Here is a 21,916-nt window from a genome sequence, read left to right as displayed (position 1 = left end):
CAGGTGAGCGCTAGACCCGCGGGTCTCTTGTCTAGTTATGTAATTCCCAATGTGGTATTGTATAAGGTGTAACATCGGTCTATATCAAACCAAATTTCTATTGCAGTGTGGAAGAAATATGGATCCAAGACAACATTTAGATTTGGATGGACCGATTAATATCCCATACTCAATGTTGAAAGATGATGATATACTATGAAATTATAATGGAGATCATTTGTGGTTATTAGGGTTGAATCATGAATGTTTTGTCGTCAAGATTGACGAAGAGAATCCAGAATAACAAAAGACCACAAATTATAAGGGAAATAATCATGTTATTAAAATCAACAGGGTGTTTGGGGTTCTGAGACAGAACTGAGTTTGAGGTTCCGATGAGGACCAAAGTTGGGAATCCAACAATCACAAAGAGGGATGACCCGCTGCTCGAGGCAGGGTATCATCAAAAGTCCAGAGCCACCCAGCAAGTAGCCTTTTGACAAGGCCTCATGGCTGAAGATTGAGACTAACTCGTCACACCGAGCACTGCGAGAAATGGGTGAACGCAAGACCGAGTGGTGCAGCTATGAGGCCTTTTGAAACCTGGGGTTTTTTCCCTACCGCCTCCCGACGAAGGCGAAAATAAATTATTCATATATTCATGAGTCAGATCACAGTTGGTATGCTAATGAGGACGTGTCAATGCTGCACTGGCAATGCAGGCAGCTACGGATGAGCGAGCCGGCGACAGGCATACTTATGCATATCATTCATTAGATGGGACGGCGTGGTGAGCAATGTGGTCGCTGATTGGCTGCTACCCTTTTTGGTAGGAGAATAGGCAAGAAACAATGCTCAAGTTAAGAAATTCATGTCAGGTTTCAAAAGGCCTCGCGGCTGCGCCGCTCAGTCTTGCATTCACCCGTTCTCTCGCAGTTAGTCTCTTTTTCAGCCACGAGGCCTTGCCAAAAGCTACCCAGCAAGGGACCAAAGGGCAAAGCAACCCAGCTCGGGATTAAGTGGAGAATTAGGAATTTGGACTGAAGTTTGTACTTGTGTTATCATTAAGCTCGTAATCATCAATATTTATACCTTTGAAAGCAGTATGATAAACTCGGATGTTGTATTGTAGAAATACAGTGTGATTGGTTACTTATTTTGATGCACACTAGTTGCACAAGTTGAACAAGTTAATTGAATGAATAGTCTGTCAACAATCTGCTGCATGTAGAAATATTCAACCATTTGACTAAATAGAAAGATCCCAGTCGCAGGGAGGCCTTTTGTTCCCCACATTTGTCCCTCTGTGACATTAAACTCTCACTGACATGTTCTACTAATATTGCTGCTTTCACTAAATCCACATTTATATTTGGGTTTTGGTTTCCTTTAGAAACACATCACTTGAACTGGAGCTTTGCTTTTTAATCCCTGTACGAAAAATATCACATTTATCACCTGTGATACATCTCGAGCACTTCTCAACTGTATAGTATTTGAGTAAATGATACTAAAAAGCAAATACTGTAAAAGTGGAAATTTTCGCGGTGTTGAAATGTTCGCGCATTTCGCGCAACCAGAAACTAGCGCGAAAATAAAATCCCGCGAATATTTTTGCTTGCCATATGTTCCTGTGCGTGATGTCTAGATTCCGCGAAAAATTAGTCGCACGAAAATATCCACTTTTACAGTAGCAGGATAATTCAGTATCATAGAAGAAGTACTTTGAAGTATTTATTAATGTTTTTGATGTGCAGATGAAGATGAAGGTGGCAGTAATCCAATATTACGGGCAGGACATCATGAATTGAGATTCAGCTTTCAGATACCGTATGGGTGAGTATTGAAAATTCTTCTGTAGTTAGCACCTATTGCTCCAACAGCATTGTCCTATGTTTAAGATCGAGGTACACATACATCTTATATTATAGCATGTGAACTGACAATTATAATATTCAAAGAGATTATTAAAGAAGAGGGGTGAAGACAGTGGAAAGTGGTTTGACAGATTTTTATACTCTCACCAAATCATAGTGTGTATAGGAATCGTTGAGGTCAGGTGGCCAAGCAGTTGGGTCAGTCTGTCGCTAGGTTTCAAAATCATATGATTTGAATTACTCCCTCATGTTTTGAGCAATTGACCTGAACTTTGGCATGTGTGACTACTATCACACGTAGATGTGCAAGACATGTTTTTTCATGTTCCTGCCACGAAGTGTCACCGGAGGCATTATGTTTTCGGGTTGTCTGTCCTTCCGTCCCTCTGTCCGTCCTTCCGTCCATAATCAATTTTGTGGACAGCATAACTAAAAAAAAAAAACGTTTGAGGTAGCCTAATGGAACTTGGCCTGTATAATGTATGAGTGGGCAAAGTTGTGCAGGTTACCAACTTTTGGGTGCACATGCTCAAGGTCAAAGATCAATGCTCAAATTTCACTATTTCTCTCATATCTGTGCAGTGCCTGAAGGGTTTTTCTTGAAACTTGGTGTTTACATGTACTACCAAATAAAGATTTTCCAGAGAGTGTTTTGAGTCATGAGGTCAAAGGTCAAGTGAAAATGTTAAAATTTCACTTTTTTTTTAGATATCTCAGAAATGGTTCAAGGTACCGCCGTATCTTCATGGAACTTGGTTCATATGTGTTTACTGATTGGCAGTGATTATGTAGGGAATGTTGGGGTCATGGGTCAAAAGTCAAGGTCAACTCCTGGATAGTTCACTATTTCCCTCATATTTATGCAATACCTGCAGGATTTTTCATGAAACTTTCAGGAGACCAAAACCCAAAGAGCAATGCAGATTTAGTGAAAGCAGCAACATTAGTAGAACACATCAGTGAAAGTTTGAGGAAAATTGGACAATCGATGCAAAAGTTATTAATTTTTGAAGTTTTGGTGTTGTCATGACTTGCTAAGAAGACTACTAGAGTTCATGACATCATGTTTGGACAACAAAATAAAGAAAATATGAAGAGAATTCATGAAAATTACACATTCCATCAACTTGATACTGACATGAAAAGGGTATTTCCCCTGCTTTCTAAAAGTGGTTAGTCAAGTGCTCTTTCGTTACGCTACAAAAGTGAAAGCATGTTGAATTTTCTTTAAATATTTTCTTTATATTGTTGTCCACACATGTCATAAACTCAAGGGCCGTATTCTACTGTAGACCAAGGTTTAAACCCATTTTAGACTCACCTATGGTTTAGCTAGACCCAAGGTTTAATTTTGTATTCTGCTAAAGAGGTTTAGGTAAACCCAAGTCTATTTCAGGTTTAAATTAAACCCGAAATAGTCTTGGGTCAAGCCACCATGGTGCCCCCTGTGGAAGAAGAAACTCTCCCTCTGAGTATTTTTCGCTCCACAAATCCACTTAGATTTATTGTTGGAAGTGTATCAGCCACATGAGTGTGACTTTCTTGGATTGTGAATAGTTTTTACGGGTATTTATGTCGAATAAGGGCATGCTGTATTTTTGCTTGCGACGACTCGTAAAGCACTGTACATTAGTATACTGTACCTCCTTGTTTGTGTACGTGTGCGGCGCACATCATAGGATACGTATGGTAAGCGTTAGCGCTGTTATTCCTGGCTAGCTAGCTTTGCTCAGTTTTGATACCAGCAGAGCCATCGCGCCGCGCCAGCCGGCGGCACAGTTGCTGTGTGCGCTGGATGGGACATGGCTGTTTATGTCGATCGAATTGTGAATTCGGAATGGATTGGCGATTGATCAAACCAGGACTTTGAGGTAGGAAATTGAATAAAAGCTTTTCTCTTAAGGCGTGCACTTAAGCATTTGAAAGATTGTCAGTTAATAAAAATGGAAACCATTCTAAAATTTAGAAATAGGCCTATATCAACCCTGTCTCGATATTGGAAGTAGATTTTACCTACCACACTAACCTAACTTACGTTAGTCCTAAAGGACCTAACGTTACAATTGTAGTCCAGCTATTCGAATAGGTCCTACGATCTAACGATAGGTTCTCGATCTAGTCTAATCCTAGATGGACCTCAGGCTCTAGACCCCCTACATTGAGTTCTTGGTCTAGTCTTCAGGTTATTTTCATTGTAAGGTCTAGACTAACGTTATATTAGTACAGGTAGTACTAGGTAGGCCCTAGTAGTATTTCTAGATCTCGAGTCTCTTCTGAGTGTACAAGTAGTAGACGTATCTCGTGTGTACACGCGTGTGGCCGGCTAGCTAGCTGCTGTATCCAGCCAGCCACTCGTTTCGTGCCATTGATCTGTACAACACACGCTCAGTGTGCTGGTACCCGTACCAGTCATCGTTAGACTGGAAATAAACCTCCTCCTGGGTAGGTTTAATTTAAACCCGATTTAGACCACAGCTGGACTGAGTAGAATACAAATTAAACCTGGGTTTAAACCTGGGTCTAAACTGGTGGTTTAAACCCAGGTTTAAACCCCCCAAACCCACTTTTAGACCCAGGCGTTGGTTTAAACTCGGTCTAAGTTTTTAGCAGAATACGGGCCAAGTACAATTGTAGTCTCCTTATCCAGTGGTTTCAACACCAAAGCTTTCAAAATTCATTTAACTCTTCCATCAATTGTCCGATTTTCCTCGAACTTTCACTGATATGCTCTACTAATGTTGCTGCTTTCACTCAATCCACATTTCTCTTAAGGTTTTGGTTTCCTTTAGTATACATGTATTACCCAATAGAGATTATCTCACTGGGAAATTTCTTGCCAAAAGGTCAAGTGAAAATGCTAAATTTCACTTCTTCCTCCATACCCCGAAAGTGACGAAAGGTATCATCATGAAACTTACCAGTAAATGCATGTTCTAAACATGATTCTCTTGGGAATTTTAGGGTTATTGGGTCAGAGATCCAGGGTCAAAAGCTAGGTTTAAATGCTAAAATTTTATCGTTTAATACTGAAATCACACTTTTTCCCCCATACCTTGAAAATTACTCAATGCATCTAACTTATAAAAGGGCCTAAAGTCAAGTTAAAATCAATCCTCAAATCCCGAAATACCTGCTCTCTTAGGAGATATAAAGTGTGGCCATTCATCCAATTAAACCTAGTTCAAGGAAAGTGAACATTCAACACATTTGTGACAAATCTGTCATTTTTGTCGAGCCGACCGGAGGTGAAGGGAGACAAAGGGATCGCCTGTGGCATCTGTCATCCGTTCGTCGTCCGTCCGTCCTCCGTCCGTCCTCTGTCCGTCCGGTGCTTCTCACCAATTTACTCATGTGTATGTTTTATGAAACTTGTTTATGTAGAAACTAGTTCATAATGTGTAATTTTCATAGTGAATTGAAAGGTGTGTTCCATACATAACCGGTCACGTACATAACTCGGTGTCCACCTTCAAGACCAATTTTGAAGGACACGATAGGTTTAATATTTATAACTATTTAATGTTATAAAGTGGTTTGCACTTTAAGGCATTAAGGACAACTTCACCTTCATTAACATATGGATTGAGAGAATGTGGCAATATTTGTAGAACAAATCATTGAAAGTTTGAGGAAAATCAGACAATCCGTTCAAAAGTTATGAATTTTTGAAGTTTTTGTGCAGTCACCGCTGGATGAGAAGACTACTGCAGTGTATGATGTCACATGCGTACAATATAAGGAAAATATAAAGAGAATTTCACAAAATTTCATCTTTTGAAAAAAGTACACATTACCTTGACTCGTTACTGACATATGTTATGGGTAATATTATTCCCATTGCCTTTAGAAAGAAGCATGTCAAGTGCTCTTTTATTATGCAAAAAAAGTGAAAATATGTTGAATTTTCTTTACATTTTCTTTATACTGTTGTACTGACATGACATCACGAGCCTTAGTAGTCTCCTCATCCAGCGGTTCCAACACAAAAATTTTAAAAATTCATAACTTTTGCATCGATTGTCCAATCTTCCTCAAACTTTCACTAATGTGTTCTACTAATATTGCTGCATTCTCTCAATCCTTATGTTTATGAAGGTGAACTTGTCCTTTAGCTGCATGGTGTTTGCCTTTTGTAAGAAAATATATTTGTGTTGACATGATGATATACATTGTTACGTACATAACCCTGAACACCAAAAAATTTAGTAAGTCAATTAACTGTAAAAATATTGAAAAGTACACTTAATGTTGCAGTGAATTCAATTTGAAGCAAAGGTACTATTTATACATAAACATATGAATGCGAATATTCTAAAGAGTATGTACTATTTTCCACAAGTTTTTTCACTTAACAACTTCAAAAAATTGATGGACACCAAAAGTTATGTACCTGACATACAACTGCCTCAAGGCTGTTGGAAATTCAGAAGTGATATAAAAAATCAACAACCTAAGAATTCTGTAATTTGATACTTAATTTTTATTGGCAGTTTGAAATCAGTTCATATTTCAAAATGTAAAAGTAAAAATTAAGGTGTTAAAAAATAATCAATGTTCTGCATGTAACACAAGAAAGTCATGAAAAATGGGCATTTGTAAACTACAATGTATAAAAATGCTATAAAATACCTGAATCCGGAGCAATGAACCTGAAACCTTGTCTGGAGCTACTACACTTGTATAATGCCTTCAAAAGTGAAAATGGTACTTCATGTCCTGGTCACATTACATTAGTTTAATTTCAGAAGCACACTTTTGCACATTATGCAGTGTACCCTTGATCTGAGCCATGCACATATGTCCGTTTGTGACCAAACTTGGATGGTGGATGTCTCTTGGGGAGTTGAAGTTCTTCATAAAGTCAAAGTTCAGAGACAGGGGTCAATGAACTTCTGGGAGTTAGAAAAACATTAATTTTTTCTATGCGAATGGGTGGGACACATTTTGCCACTTGCCTTGTATTATTTTGCCAGTTATGTGAAACTGTCATCACACATTGTCAAGACATTGTACTATAGACCTATTAGGAGAACCATGCATTATGGTGGAGGCATACCATTTGCCATAGTGACATTTCTAGTTTTTTTTTTAGTATCAAGTAAGCATTGCCATGGTAATGGCAAATTATCATAAAAACCATACAAATTGTCGTGGATCGAACTACTCTCTCAGTTTTAAAGCATTTTAGTCAGAATGTGGGATATTGCTATAAGACCCCGTTTACAGTGCAAGGCAGTGCAACGCCATCATTTCAGTGTAAACGCGCAAAAGGCCAAATGCGGGGCCAAAATTAGCCTCGCATTTGGCCATGCTCTGGAGGTGGTCTCGGCCGCGGCTCGGCCGCGGCTCGGCCACGGCGGAGCCCGGCCTTTTCTCAGTGTAAGCGCAAACTGGGCCAAATGCGCGGCCAATTTTAGTCTGGCTTCCAAACCCTCTGCCCGTACGATTTCGTTATTCAGGATATTATAACCCCCTCAACGTCGAAAACTAGTGTAGTTTACGTTGGTTTTGTCCTGCAAAGGATTTTTCCTTCGGCAGAGACCTTTGCCCGAATGGCGACTTTGCCACGGAATCCACTTGGCAAAGGGTCTGAAAATCAGACTATACCAAATTGCTTTTGTTTACAAGCAGAGCGCCACTACGACAGAACATTGAATGGTTTGAATTAAAAGCGCGGCCGAGCCCAGCAGTGTAATTGGACAAAATTGCGGGGATCAGCCCCGCAATTGAGGCTGGGCTCGGCCACGGCTCGCGCACTGTAAACGGGGTCTAAGATATCATGCAAGACACTTTTTTGTGAATGTCAATATACATGTACATGTATCTGTTGCCATGGCAGTAGCATTTTTATTCAAATCATGAAATATTATACGTGCATTGACCTAACTGCTAAAATGTAAACATGCATTTTAACTTTTAAGCTCACCTGAGCCAAAGAATCAAATGAGCTATTGCAATCACACATTGTGCGGTGTTCTCCATTCCTCATCTGTTGTCCATCCTGCGTTATGTGTCATCCGTTGTCCGTGGTGCATAAACTTTTTTACATTTTTATCTTCTTCTTGAAAACCCTGTGACAGCATGGGGGGGGGGGGGTAGGATCTCAAATTGTTGCCCCTGGAGGCATCGTGTGTTCACTGAACTGCTGTCACAAATTTAAGGTGATGGTACCAATGCTTATGAGAAGAAAACTATGGAAAACTCTAATTGGAAGAGAAAGTAACACTCTTTGATCAATATAAGATGTAGATCAACGTCATGTGATGAATTATGTAATGTCATATGATTTATCTAAATCTTCTTTTCTCAAACTGTAAGTGATGGGCTAAGGTAGTGCTATTTGTTATGTAGATTAGCAACTGTAGTTACTAAGGGGGGAGGGAGACCAAATTGAGGCCATTCTTTACATTTTCATCTTCTTCTTGAAAACGCATTGTTACATACTCAAGAAGCTGCATCACTTCGGTGATCCTTTGCATTTATCCCCAAGTTGAAGATAATTTATCCTTCGGGTTTATGCCAGGTTAAGTGTCACAAACACACTGCTGTAGTTTCTGACCAATTAAGCATTGAGAATTAAGGGTTTCTGGGGCAAACACTGAACTACGGCTTTCTATAGGTCAGTCGGTAGACACCAGGCTAGCAATCCGGAGGTCTTGGGTTTGAATCCCGATGGAATCTCATTTTCTTTGCTCATTTTTCCACAAATAAATGCTGAAAGAAATGTGATTGTTCTTCAGAAAGTGTGATACAGTCTGTCTGTGTGACATGAAATGATTTGCATGTGCTCTCTGTCATGGTATTTTTGTCCCCGCCGAACGAGTTCGAGCAGGGGACTATGAAACGGGCTCCGTACGTGTGTGTGTCTGTGCGTCCGTGCGTCCGTCCGTGCGTCCGTCCGTGTGTGCGTCCGTGTGTGATCAAAATGTTCAATTTGCTACTTCTCTGTCATTTACGAGCCAATTTTGATTCTGTTTGCTTTATATGATAGCACTACATGGGAGCTTTAAAACTTCTACACAGAATTTCAGTTGTGACCTTTGACCTTGACCTTTGACCTATATTGTACATTTTGCTACAAAATGCTACTCCTTCGCCATTTCTAACCCGATTTCGATTCCGTTTGCTTTATGTGATGGCACTAGGTGAGGGCTTCAAAACTTCTACACAGAATTTTGACCTTTGACTTCTTTGACCTTCGACCTTGATTTTTGACCTATATTGTACATTTTGCTACAAAATGCTACTCCTTCGCCATTTCTAACCCGATTTCGATTCCGTTTGCTTTATATGATGGCACTAGTTGAGGGCTTCAAAACTTCTACACAGAATTTTGACCTTTGACTTCTTTGACCTTTGACCTTGATTTTTGACCTATATTGTGCATTTTGCTACAAAATGCTACTCTTTCGCCATTTCTAACCCGATTTCGATTCTGTTTGCTTTATGTGATTGCACTAGGTGAGGGCTTCAAAACTTCTACACAGAATTTTGACCTTTGTCTTCTTTGACCTTTGACCTTGATTTTTTACCTATATTGTACATTTTGTTACAAAATGCTACTTCCGGCGGGGACATATATTACGCACCACGTAATTTCTACTTTTCCTTGTTGAAGCCAAATATCATTCTGTTACAATGTCAATATTTTGTCTTGTGCAGGAGAGTGGCTACTTCATTTGAGGGCAAGTACGGTCGCATTCGCTACTGGCTGAAGGCTGAGATCGATAAGCCATGGGGGTTCAACAGTAAAACTAAAAGAGCATTCACTGTCATCGATCACATTGACATTAACACTCCCACTCTACTGGTGAGCAGTCATTCTCTTTTATTCTATACAAAAGTAAGGTCTCAGTTTCATTAACAGAGATTTGTGTAATGAAAAGTCACTGTGTGATAATAGTATAAAATGGAAGAGCAGTGTGTGTGTGTGTGTAAGACCGTGTTCATGCGAATTTCGTAGCCAGAATCACAAACATGAATCATGATTCAAAACGGCGTTTCAAATCACGGTCTCAGCAGAAGAGCGTTCATGCGGGCTTTCGCATCGCTGATTCTGGCTCTGCTCATCCTTTGCCATTGCGCAGCGCACTGTGCAGTTTGACCATGTCTCTGCAACTCGAGCCAGTAGACCTCCTTATGTCAACTGATCAGTCAGTTTTTTATAGGCCTTTACGCTTTTATTTCGGTGAATACTTTCCAATAAGCTGTGGCATTCAGGCTCTGCCCACAGATCGAGGAATAATCTTAATTCTTCGTCTCTCCAATTGTTTTCCCTTGGTAGACACAGCGCTGCAGCCACTACTATTATCAACTCAATCAGAGAGTAATTACATGTATTATTATATTAAACAGCTAGATACTATAGAATCGGTGTATGGCGTTGATGTAAACAAACAAGTGCAAGTGTGGTACCGAAACACACGATTCATCAGACATACACAAGCACGCGAAGAGAACAAGAAGCTGTATGATACCCCATGAGACACGCATGCGCACAGCGCACAATGAGTCATAGAATCATGATTGAAATCACGGTTGCGTTCATACGGTTTCGGCGATCGTGATTCTGGCAGAATCGTGATTCAAAACGCCCTTTTTTCTGCATTTCAGATCGGCGTTTTGAAACGCGTTTAAGTGGAAAAATCGCATGAACGCAACGCAAGTAAACACGTTAAGCGACTAAACGTGTTTAGAAACGCAATTCTAGTTTCGCATGCACGCAGCCTAAACATGCCCATAGTCCATAGCAATTGCAGTCACAATTACTGTATACGCTATATATTTCGCGTGGGTTTTATTTTCGCGAATTTCGTGAGTCGGGAGCTATTCGCGAAATTAACAACACGTGAAAATATTACCTTCCAAAATGAACCCCTTGCCTTGATGATACGAACATTTCAGTACTAGTATACCATGTCATGGCTTTACCGAACAGACCATGACTGGCTAAGCTTGTTTACGTACATAGCACGTCCACGTGTAATTACTAGAGATACACAGCCCAGTCGCTGTAAGTAGCATTCGCACAGCACAGCGGCGTCTGGGGGTGGTCGGGCTAGTCCACGTCTACTTACAAATACTGTAGAGGCAATCCATTATCACAACCCCTCGTACCACTCATCAGAAATCTAGCTCGATGGACTTAACCACTTCAAAAATGTTGAATTCTAACTTACTAGTTCGCAGAGTTTGGTAAGTTTTTTTCATGCAGTGTATAACTAGTATCATTCTTATTTGCTAGTAAGTTGAAAATTCACACTTTCTTTGCCACTTCATATTTTCTCTCGTCCCCCAATCGCGAATTTAACCACTCGCGAAAATGTGTGACAGCGGCAATTCGCGAAAATTTATGTACGCGAAAATTATAGCGTATACAGTAAATAACTGCATTTCTGTGCATCTCTGTGCTTGCATTACCGGTATGTGTCTTAAAGGGCCCCTGAAGCCCAAATCAGCCTAATTTTCATGTTTAGGCCAATTTTATGTAATGTTATGTGCTGATTTCCCATAATAATTATGACTACTCTTTCTTGATTCTGACGAATGAAAGTGCTATTTTGAGAGAAGCTACAGCTCTGGGAACGCCCCTTGAAATTCTGTCAAAACGCGTGAATGGCGCGCATATGTCCTGAGACGTCATCTCAAGAATGATGCGAGTTCAAGCAGGCGCTACTCAGCTCTATTTGCCGATGTTGTATACAGATTCTGTTAGCTTTTGTCGTTCGTCTGCAGTGGATGACACAACTATTTTTCTTAGGATAACCCTTTCCCAAACATGAGCGATTCATCGGATAGTAGCGTGGAAGAGAGGGTTAACTTTTCAAGTTTAGCTACTGAACATGCAGATGTTTGTGACAAAATTCCTGCAGTTTTACCTAGTCCATGGTACACATAGCTGTCGCTCGGTTTGATGATGAAGACTTGGAGAGGTGGCTTGGTAACAGAGATTGGTAAACCAGACTGTTGATTTTCATTTAACTGAAATTCTATTGGTTTTGTAGCAAAACTCTAGTTCCCTAGCTACCGATTTGCCCATTACCTGTACTTTCGCGGCTTCGACGTGCATTATTATTTACTAGTAGTAGGCCTATCATCACCCTGATCGGCCCGGGGATCGAGCATTTGCTACTGTCACTGCCAGCCGAGCCTAGCCGCGCAGCACTATGACCGCGCCTTGGCCGTAGCAATAACATGTAACGAGGCTAAGCCTCGGCATTTATCGTTTTCTTCGTGAGCTGAGCTAGGAACTCGAACTGCATGAGCAGAATTGAGATTTGCTTCGCTTAAAAAATGATAAAAATAAGTTCTTGGAACTTTCAGCAATCATATTTGCATAAGCATGATGTTGAATTATGGTAATGGACTATGAAAAAAAAAATCCTTATTGTGGACAAATTATTGTGGGGAACTATGCAGTGATCGGGCTCCCACCATACAAATTTGTAAAAGCTCAGCACCGGCGGTTTCCCGATGCTGATGTACGAACAACAGCGCCTAAGGCCTGCACTGCACCAGGTTCATGCTGATGAATGATAATGTTTCATTTCATTAATTATCCCCGCTCTTTATCTGATCATAAAGCCTAAATCAGAAATTTTTGTGCATTCACATGAACAGAATTTTTAATCAGACCTTTCATTGGTTCTGAAAATATTACAGCAAAATACAGTCAACTTCGGATACCTCGACGTCGGATAAGCCGAATATCACTTACCTCGGGGGCAAAATGAAAGTCCCAATTGTTCCTATGGAGTTTCCGTGTATTAAAATTTGCGTACCTCGAAGAAATAACTCGAAGTTCGGTTACCTCGAAGTGAAATCTACTGTCCCGATCTTAATTAACTTGTTTTTCCCAGCATGTAGCTCGAATCGAATTGCAACATCACTCAGCATCTCCGATTAAGCGCGCGTGGACAGCGAAGAAGACGTCACAGATCTTTTCACATTCAACTGTAAATATTCCTGACCAGAACAATCGCGCACCCAAAGAAATACCCGGTACACAGCTGACAAGAAAAATCCCCAACACCTACCTACATACGTACACGGTATGCACATAGCACCCTTGCCAATGGAGTGCTTACGATAGCACTACGCTCTACCCATCATCTTCTTTTCTTTAACCCTATCTCTGTCACATAGACGAAGCCAGAATGTTCAGACATTTTGCAGTGCGGAGACATGGGATTGTTGTTGGCCAGTTCTGATTGTTATTATTGACATTAATGTGTCATGTTATACATCATTTGAAAGCTTATGGTCTATACTTTCATATTACATAATAATCTGAGTGAGGGCGCCCTCACATTTTAAGTAGGACGCCCTCTTATGTCACATAATTATCTTTGCAGACTTACTTGTACATGTTACCACCTCATTTTCTCACACAATATGCTCTTATACCCCAAAAAGGTCTATACAAATGTTGTAGAGAATTTATTCAGCTTTCAGATGATGTGATTATTTTGTCAGTAGCATTAGTACTTTTCATTTTATGAACAAAAGTGTGTGGCAAGTACAACCTACATTTTACACACTTCGCACAATTTCTGGTTTTATGAATGAAATGTTGGCATGAAAGTAGATAAAGCATGCTAACATCTAGTCAGGATGAAAATATTAATTGATTACACGACTTTTACTTGTAGTTTAGATTATTCTTGTCCTATAATATTGCCATGTATGGTAAGATAATCTAAGGGTAAAAATTGTCACTGAAAATATTCAGTCTTCAGAGTGTCCATTCCTGTTGAGTATGCTAGACTCCTTTGCACTCTCCTCATTGAACAGAATTGAACCATCAATGTAGTCATTTGCTTAATGATAAACCTACATTGAACTTAAGTTTCATAAAGTAACGGTTTATTAGATAATAATGATCGACAGTCAAACATACCTCAGCTTCTAAGCTTCGAGACCGAGACTGTCCAGCTGCGGGTAGGAGGCTACTGTACCCTTATTGCTCCTAGCACCCTGCCCCGCTAGCCCCGGCTAACTAGAGACCCATTGCACCGCTGTTAGTGCTGAGTAAACAGCTACAACTGCTGCACTGAATGTGCAGTGTTCATTTATTCTACAGTTCATTTATGAGGCCGATATCACTAAAACCATACCCCTTCACAGAATTCAAAGATGTTGAAATCCCTATCCTGAATGTTTTCACTTCATATTTTACTATATTGACTTAGATAAAATGGATGAAAATTAACCCATGTGTACGATCTTTTCATCGCACACGGCGATCTTATCACAGTCCCACATATACAGATTCGTGTAAGTTCTCCACACAAGAAACCTATAACAAAACTGTACACAATACATTGCAGTCTGAATGCAAATAAACATGGGCGGGGCCACCACAATTCATTCTTTTGACTTGAGAAGGCTTTCCTGATTGGTTGAAGGTGGGGAAGCTTTTTGCACACTGGATATCGTTTCCTTACACTGTCAGCCAATCACAAATGAGTTTAGAGAGTGGTAGTGTCATAGCCTTTGAAGTAATCTGTCAATCAAAATAGGGCCGATTTAATCGGCCCAAGCATTTACATGGCAGGTTTTGGGCCGATTTAATCGGCCCGTGACACAGATAGGGTTAACCACTGTGTTTTAATTCTTGATCATGATAGTCATACCGCGCGCGTAGATATCTAAACCGTCGTGGCGCACCTGCGTAGGTGTTGGGTGTTGACAGTTATATCTTTGGTATTAATCACGGTCCACTGTCCAAACATCGATCTCCTGCGTAGTGCCCTTTTTTAACTTTTTTTTTTGCCTTTCACGAAGTATGTTTCATTTATTCTTCCCCGAGAACGCAAGCACTGATTTTTTTTTTCCAGCAATGCAATTATGAAAATATTGTGGAATATGATGTGGAAGTACAGGCCGAGCATAATAAAGAATAGAATAGACAGGGCTCCACACTAACTTTTATCGGGCCACCAGTATCACTGATTTTTATTTTTTGGTGGTCGAATTTACTCGAAATTAAAATTAGAAAATCCAATCATCTTATTTTGTGTTTTAAGATTTAGCATATAGGCGTATAGATTATTATAAAAGTTGATATATACCTAAAAATTTAGGGGGTCAAAACTTACGTTTGAAATGAAAAAGTGGGAGCATTTGCCGACATCTGTTAGCATCCGACATTTGTTTTAGCATTGTACAGAGCCGAATGTTACCGTTATTCATTTCTTATTGTAAAAGCAATCATCCAACATTTATTTGTCTGTTAGCACCATACGGAGCCGAATATTACCGTTAATCATTTTTAAATGTAAAAGCAAACAACCGACATTCATTTTAGCATCTTACGGAGCTGAATGCTATCCTTATCCATTTCCAAACGTGAAAGCAAACATCCGCTATTTGTTGCAGCATCTAACTGAGCGGATTAATACCGTTGATCATTTCCAGATGTAAAAGCAACAATCTGTCATTTATTTTTGCATCGTACGAAGCAGAATATTACCGTTATTCATTTCAAACATACGACATTTATTTTATCATCGTACGGAGCTGTGGCTGCCTCAGCTCACGACGACCTCGTTTGCTGAGGAGTTTCGTTCTCTGTTATACGCCCTGTATTATTATTCGCCATAAGATCCAACAGACGACACTAGAAACATAGATATACGATGAAATCCTGTTTAATCAGACTGGAATCCAACTTGTCATCAATCTTGGAGTAGAGTGGAGTGGAGTGGAGTGGAGATAATAATCTGAAATAGATGTGATACAGACTCAATTCGTACTTGTTTACCCTCATGTAACAAGGTAATAAAACTGTAATACTGAAATCTGCACGTATTAGTCCATATTTATAAATTATGTTAACTTCAATATGTGTGAACGTACACTGATAATTCAAATATCACTTTATATTTCCATGAATACTAACCAAAATAAATATCAGACAATTTATCTTATTTGCGTATCCGGGCAATTACCCCCAGAGGGCAATTACCCCCCGGCCAAATACTGGTTAGTGGTAAGGTTAGAGTAAAGATTAGGGTTAGGGTTAGGTTTAGGGTTAGGAGTTTGGGTTAGGGTTAGGGTTAGGTTCAGGATTAGGATTAGGATTAGGGCCAGGGGAAGGATGCGGGGTAATTGCCCAGGGGGTAATTGCCCTAGACCCCTTATTTGTGTCACAGCTTTCGATCTGTGTTGTCATAAACAGCATTATAATTTAACTTCACTGTACCTATTGAACATTATTATAACATATGGATATATGCTATCAAATGACCATTTGAATACACCATAACAAAAAGGTTATATAACTCAGACTCTTCCTACTAATTTACTGAAATATAATATAATCATCCAAATTGTTTTGACTTCCCAATGGGATTTGAATACCCACTAATACTGGTGTATTACATATACCTCTCACTTATTGAACTTCCTTCATCTGTTTGTGAGATAATGTGTTTATTTATATTGATCAAATAATATCACCTGTAATGCAAAGGTTACGCCTTCCATCACATTGTGTGTCTCTCAATTACTAATAACCTGACTACACAGAGTGCATGTAACTATAATTACTCTCTCACATACCACAAAGGATGAGTAACCTCTATATACTATTATGTGTTACTAATATATTACAAACATGAAAATGACTGAGGATATTGAATATCACCTGTTTATCCCAGTGTTATCCACTATAAATCTGAGATTATAAATGATACTTGTATTAAATCATGTGCATAATAATCACTGACTTCTATACTAATTACTTATAGAAAGTTTGAACACTACAATTAACACAGCAACAGCACTCACCTAATCTCCACACACTACTCATACATCCATGCACTACCCATTCACAAACAAAGACAAGCACTCATGGGAGCATATACATCCACCTGAATCACAACTCCTTTGTCTACCAATATCTTACAAAGTTTGCATCATCTACCTAACTTTCTTACAACATAGAAAGCACACATGGAGTATACAGTGACTACAAAGTACATGTACTGTATAACAGTAAAGGCATAAAATGTCAGTTCTTACCGAATTCGGGCTTTGAAACACAGAGATCATCAAATGAATGCTGTATAGAACTTTCTTATACGGTTTCCTCGGCTGCAATGCCTTTCTCTTCAGAAGTGCACAAAAGGGGCAGCTCCTTCTCAATATACCAACCACCTTCACTGAGTTGAAACAAGAGGGTCATTATGGAATGTTTACATTAGCTGGGGACAGAGGGCTTTATCTCCTCCTTGGGTTTGCCTAGACTGACCATTTCAGACCTGTTTACGATGGTTAGTCTTGGTCTGTAACATCACACAGAAAACAATAAAATTTCTAAGACCTCACTACACATGACTGTAGTGACAGGAGCCGAATTTTACTGCTGTCCACTTCCGAAAGTTATATGAATCATTCTGACAATATTATTTTATCATCGTACGGAGCCGAATGTTACTGTTTTTCATTTTTGAACGTCCGAAGCTGACATCAGACGTTTATTTTACCATCAAACGTAGCTGAATATTACCGTTATTCATTTCAAAATATAATAGCAAATATCCAATACTTTTTTTTAGTATCATATGGGGCAGAATATTACTGCTATTCACTTTCAAACATGCCAAATGTAAAAGCAATATGTATTTTAGCATCTTCCGGAGCTGAATGTTATTGCCATTTACTTTCGATCGTAAAAGCAAACATCCAGCATTTATTTTATCATCGTAAGGAGTTGAATGTTATTGTTACTCATTTCCGAACGTCAAAGCAAACATCAAACATTAATTTTACCATTGACCGCAGCTGAATGTTACTGTTATTCATTTCGAAATTTAAAAGCAAACATCAGACAGCTATTTTAGCATCGTATGGAGCAGAATGTTACTGGAACTTCCGAACATAAAAGCGATCATCTGACATTTATTTCAGCATCTTCCGGAGCCGAATGTTATTGTTATTTCCTTTCGAAAGTATAAGGAAACATCCGACACTTATCTAACCATCGTACGGAGTTGAATATTGATTTTCATTTCCAAACATCAAAGCAAATATTCGACATTTATTTCAGCGTCTTCCGGAGCCGAATGTTGTCCTTAATCATTTCCGTACGCAAAATCAAATATCTGGCGTTAGTTTTAGCACCATACGGAACTGAGTCTTATCGTTTTTCATTTCCAAAAGTATGAGCAAACATCCGACATTTATTTTAGTATCTTACGTACTGTAGCCGATTGTTACCGCTGTTCATTTTCAAAAGTAAAGGCAAACATCCGACTTTTTTTGGTGCCGCGATAGGGCCACCAAAATCTTCATTTCTGACATTTTGATTTCAATTCCGATTTTCATTCAATTCGTTCACATAAAAGTCGATTCAATTCCAATTGACAAGCATGCAAACAATCGGTAGGCACTATAACAGATACCCTGTTGAACATCGATAAACGTCGGATAAGTCGAAGAAAATTCGACGTACGTACGTGTACCTCGAATTTCGCGTACCTCGAATTTCACGTACCTTGAACCATTTTCTTCAGTCCCGACGAATTCGAGGTATCCGAAGTTGACTGTATATGTAGATCTATATGTGGATTTATGTTTGTTCAGCAATTGTAATATTTTTTTTTATAATTACATGAGACAAAATCTGATCATTCCAATTTCAGAGCAAAGTCTTTATTTATTGTTACAAGTGACGTCTACTGTATTGATACTATTATCATTTTGTTTTTTACTTTCAGCAATCATATTTGCATATTAAAGCATGATGTTGAATTATGGCAATGGACTATGAAAAAAAAAATCCTTTTTTTTCAATCTATTTTCATTGATTTACATACATGCATTTCGTCTGTCAACTCTTTGTCAGTATGCCACGGTGCAAAACCCCTGTGTGCCACATTATTCTGAGACTGCAACGTAGTCATGCTTTGTGAAAGATATTCTGTTTTTCAAACCTATGTAACTTTATTTTTTTATATTAGTGTTAGTTACCCTGGACATGTAATGTACATAGTTGTAGAGAAAATCCCAAGCTTTGATTCGATGTAAATTTTATGACAAGTCTATGATTTTTTTTTTCTTTCAAATTACCAATAGCTACAATATTGTAGAGGCACTGATTTTTGCACACAAAACAGCGACAGAAATCTGGAATTTACTCACAAAGCCAGTACGAAACACCGTTTGATAGTCAGTCACCACATAAAATGCAAGCTACACGTGACAGGAATAGAATCTAAAGAAACTATTCCATCGTACTGTGGAATTTGGGGATTTATCGATAGGTCTGAGCGGGTTTGTGCGTTTGAGCAGAGTACGCGAACTTGGCACGTCGCGTAGACTGAGTCAGGCGTGGGAACGTGGCACATGATATACATTACTAGTGTATTACATGTATTATGGGGGGGGGGGGCATTGCAAGTATTGACCGGGTGAACTTGTCATTATACTTTTTGCAAACGATGCCTGGAATGACAGGTGCAGCATTGGGTTTCAGCCTTCTGATGCGTTCATTTGATAACAATCTGGGTGTGCAGCCCCACTTCAAAGGATGTGGGCGCCATACCAAGCTTGAGCTGCTGGGCCCATCCCAGTTGGCCCTCGTCAGCTTCACTCTTGCTGTCTAAATTTTCCGTAAATTTGGATCTTATGGGAAAGGAGTGAAGACTCACCCCGTCCTTTGCCGTGTTACTACACCCTGCAATGATGCATCGTGTAGGCATGGTTTACAAGGTGTAGCTAAGATCTCCTAAAACAATATTTTTTGGCAATCAAATGTTTGACAACCCAACGTCTTGTGAGCAATCAACAGACGACAACAGCTTGGTACGCATACCGGTAAGGCCAGGTATATGTGGTACGGCCGCCTCGAACGTTGGCTAAATGTTGTCAGCTGTCGTCTGCTGCGAAAGCTTTATTCTTGAGATGACGTATGCAGTCTCGAACGTGACTTGCGTTTGTCGAAAGTTGACTTTTTTTAGGGGCGGGGCTTAGGAACTTCAAAATGTGCAATATCAGGGTGGCAAAAGTGGTTTCTCTCTCACACAGGTGCTTTCTACAAATAACTGGTGAAAGAATATCAAAGAATAAACACATCTTAGCCCTCTCAGAGCTCAAATTTGTGGATTTCAGGGCCCCTATAAGTATAGAGTGTTTGTATTTTCATCTTTGAAATCCATGACCCAATTTCCATTAAATTTTGTCGGAATCTGTCGGAGGGATAAGGGATGCATAAGTTGTTCAAATGGCCATGGGGCAGGTCCCCCAAAACCCGAATGTGAGTAAATTTTAAAGGTCTCCTTTCCAAGATCCGGAAGTAATGCAACCAAGTTGTATTGCATCTACATGTAGATACACTTAATATACTGGTAATAGATACGAGTTTGTAAACACCAACTGTAGTGGCTTGATTGGACTGCTAGGGGGAAATAAGTAGAAATGGCACCTAAGGGTTATAAAATTCATATTTTCTCTGTAAAATCCACAACCAGATTTTCACCCTACTTGGCAGGAAACATTCTAAGACCCCGTTTACAGTGCGGGGCTGGGCCGAGCCGCGGCCGAGCTGCGGCCGAGCCCAGCTTCAATTGCGAGGCCGAGCCCCGCAATTTTGTCCATTTACACTGCCGGGCTCAGCCGCGCTTTTAATTCAAACCTTTCAATATTTTGTCGTAGTGGTGCTCTGCTTGTAAACAAACGCAATTTGGTATAGTCTGGTTTTCAGACCCTTTGCAACGAATTATGTGGCGACGAAGTTGCCATTCAGGCAAAGGCCTTTGTCAAAGGAGAAATCCTTTGCAGGACAAAACCACCTTAAACTATACTAGTTTTCGACGTTGAGGGGGTTAATATCTTGAATAGCGAAATAGTACGGGCAGAGGGTGTGGAAGCCAGACTAAAATTGGCCGCGCATTTGGTCCAGTTTGCGTTTACACCAAGAAGAGGCCGGGCTCGGCCGCGGCTCGGCCACGGCCGAGACCACCTCCAGAGCGTGGCCAAATGCGCGGCCAGTTTTGGCCTCACATTTGCCCTTTTGGGCGTTTACACTGAAATGAAGGAGGGCTTGGCCGAGCCTTGCACTGTAAACGGGGTCTTTGATATAGGAGATATAGTGGGGGAGATATGTAGCAAAAATTGGTCAAAATGCTCACATCCGGCGGAAAGTATGAAAATTTGCGTATAGGGGAATTTCGGGGCGCTGATTTAAAAAATTGCCGGATCCAAGAGATCTGACCACGGGAACGGCCACCACTTTGAATTCCAATAAGGCCGCCATCACAAAACCAATTTAGGGCAAGTCCAAGATAACGCGCACGTTACGTATGGGACATTCAGAGACTTTTATGACCTGAAAAATAGTGTTAATGGCCTTTGATCATATTGAACTCTATCATGGTGATTGATATCTAGGAGAAGTATAATCATGTAAAAGATGGAGAAAAATGACCTTCACAATTATATTCTAGAAGAGAAAATATGTGCCGTTACGTTTGGGACCAGAAAAATGTTTTTTTGAACATTTTTTTCAACCTCAAAACTCTCTGAAAGTATTTCATTCTACAACTTGTAACTCACTGTGATGAAAGTCACAACACTCAAGAATATCAGAGGTAAGTTTCATGTCATGAGGCAAAAAGCTCTAATTACAAGTTCGAATTAAAGACAGACATGACGTGTTACAGTACGCGCAATAAGAAACACCTCCGTCAATTTCGTTTTCCAACGAAAGTTCGTTATCGATCGAGTAGCAACGAAATCTGGACGAAATTTGGACGAAATTTCGTTATCGATCCATTAGCAACGATTCTGACGCTTTGTGGACGCATTTCACGCACGACCGCCCGCTCAATTCCGTTCGGCAAATGCGTTGCTCGTTCGGAAAATGCGTGTTCGGAGCTCGGCAGTTTCGTCCAAATTTCGTTAGAAGCGTCCGTGATCCAAGGCGCACATGGAATACAGTACACACGTGTGTGTGTAGTGGCCACATCCGAAGCCTCTAGCCGGCAAGAATCACTGCAAGATTAGACTCAACAAGTAGCACAGCGGTCGGGAATGAGAACAGTAGACAGGCGTGG

General features: G+C 39.9%; 1 protein-coding gene across 1 annotated transcript in view; it reads left to right on the top strand.

Annotated features, from left to right (window-relative positions):
• The window catches only part of LOC140230897 (arrestin domain-containing protein 3-like), a 124,819-nt gene that overhangs the window by 9,551 nt on the left and 93,352 nt on the right, over nt 1-21,916 (top strand). The window contains exons 3-4 of the mRNA XM_072311040.1: nt 1,737-1,815; nt 9,519-9,666. Coding sequence (XP_072167141.1) covers nt 1,737-1,815; nt 9,519-9,666 — 227 coding nt within the window. The remainder of the gene's footprint in view (nt 1-1,736; nt 1,816-9,518; nt 9,667-21,916) is intronic.

Source organism: Diadema setosum, chromosome 7 (assembly GCF_964275005.1).
Source record: "Diadema setosum chromosome 7, eeDiaSeto1, whole genome shotgun sequence".
NCBI classification, from domain to species: Eukaryota; Metazoa; Echinodermata; class Echinoidea; order Diadematoida; family Diadematidae; genus Diadema; species Diadema setosum.
The sequence above is the reverse complement of the archived record's forward strand: the minus strand, read 5'-3'. Positions and strand labels throughout refer to the sequence as shown.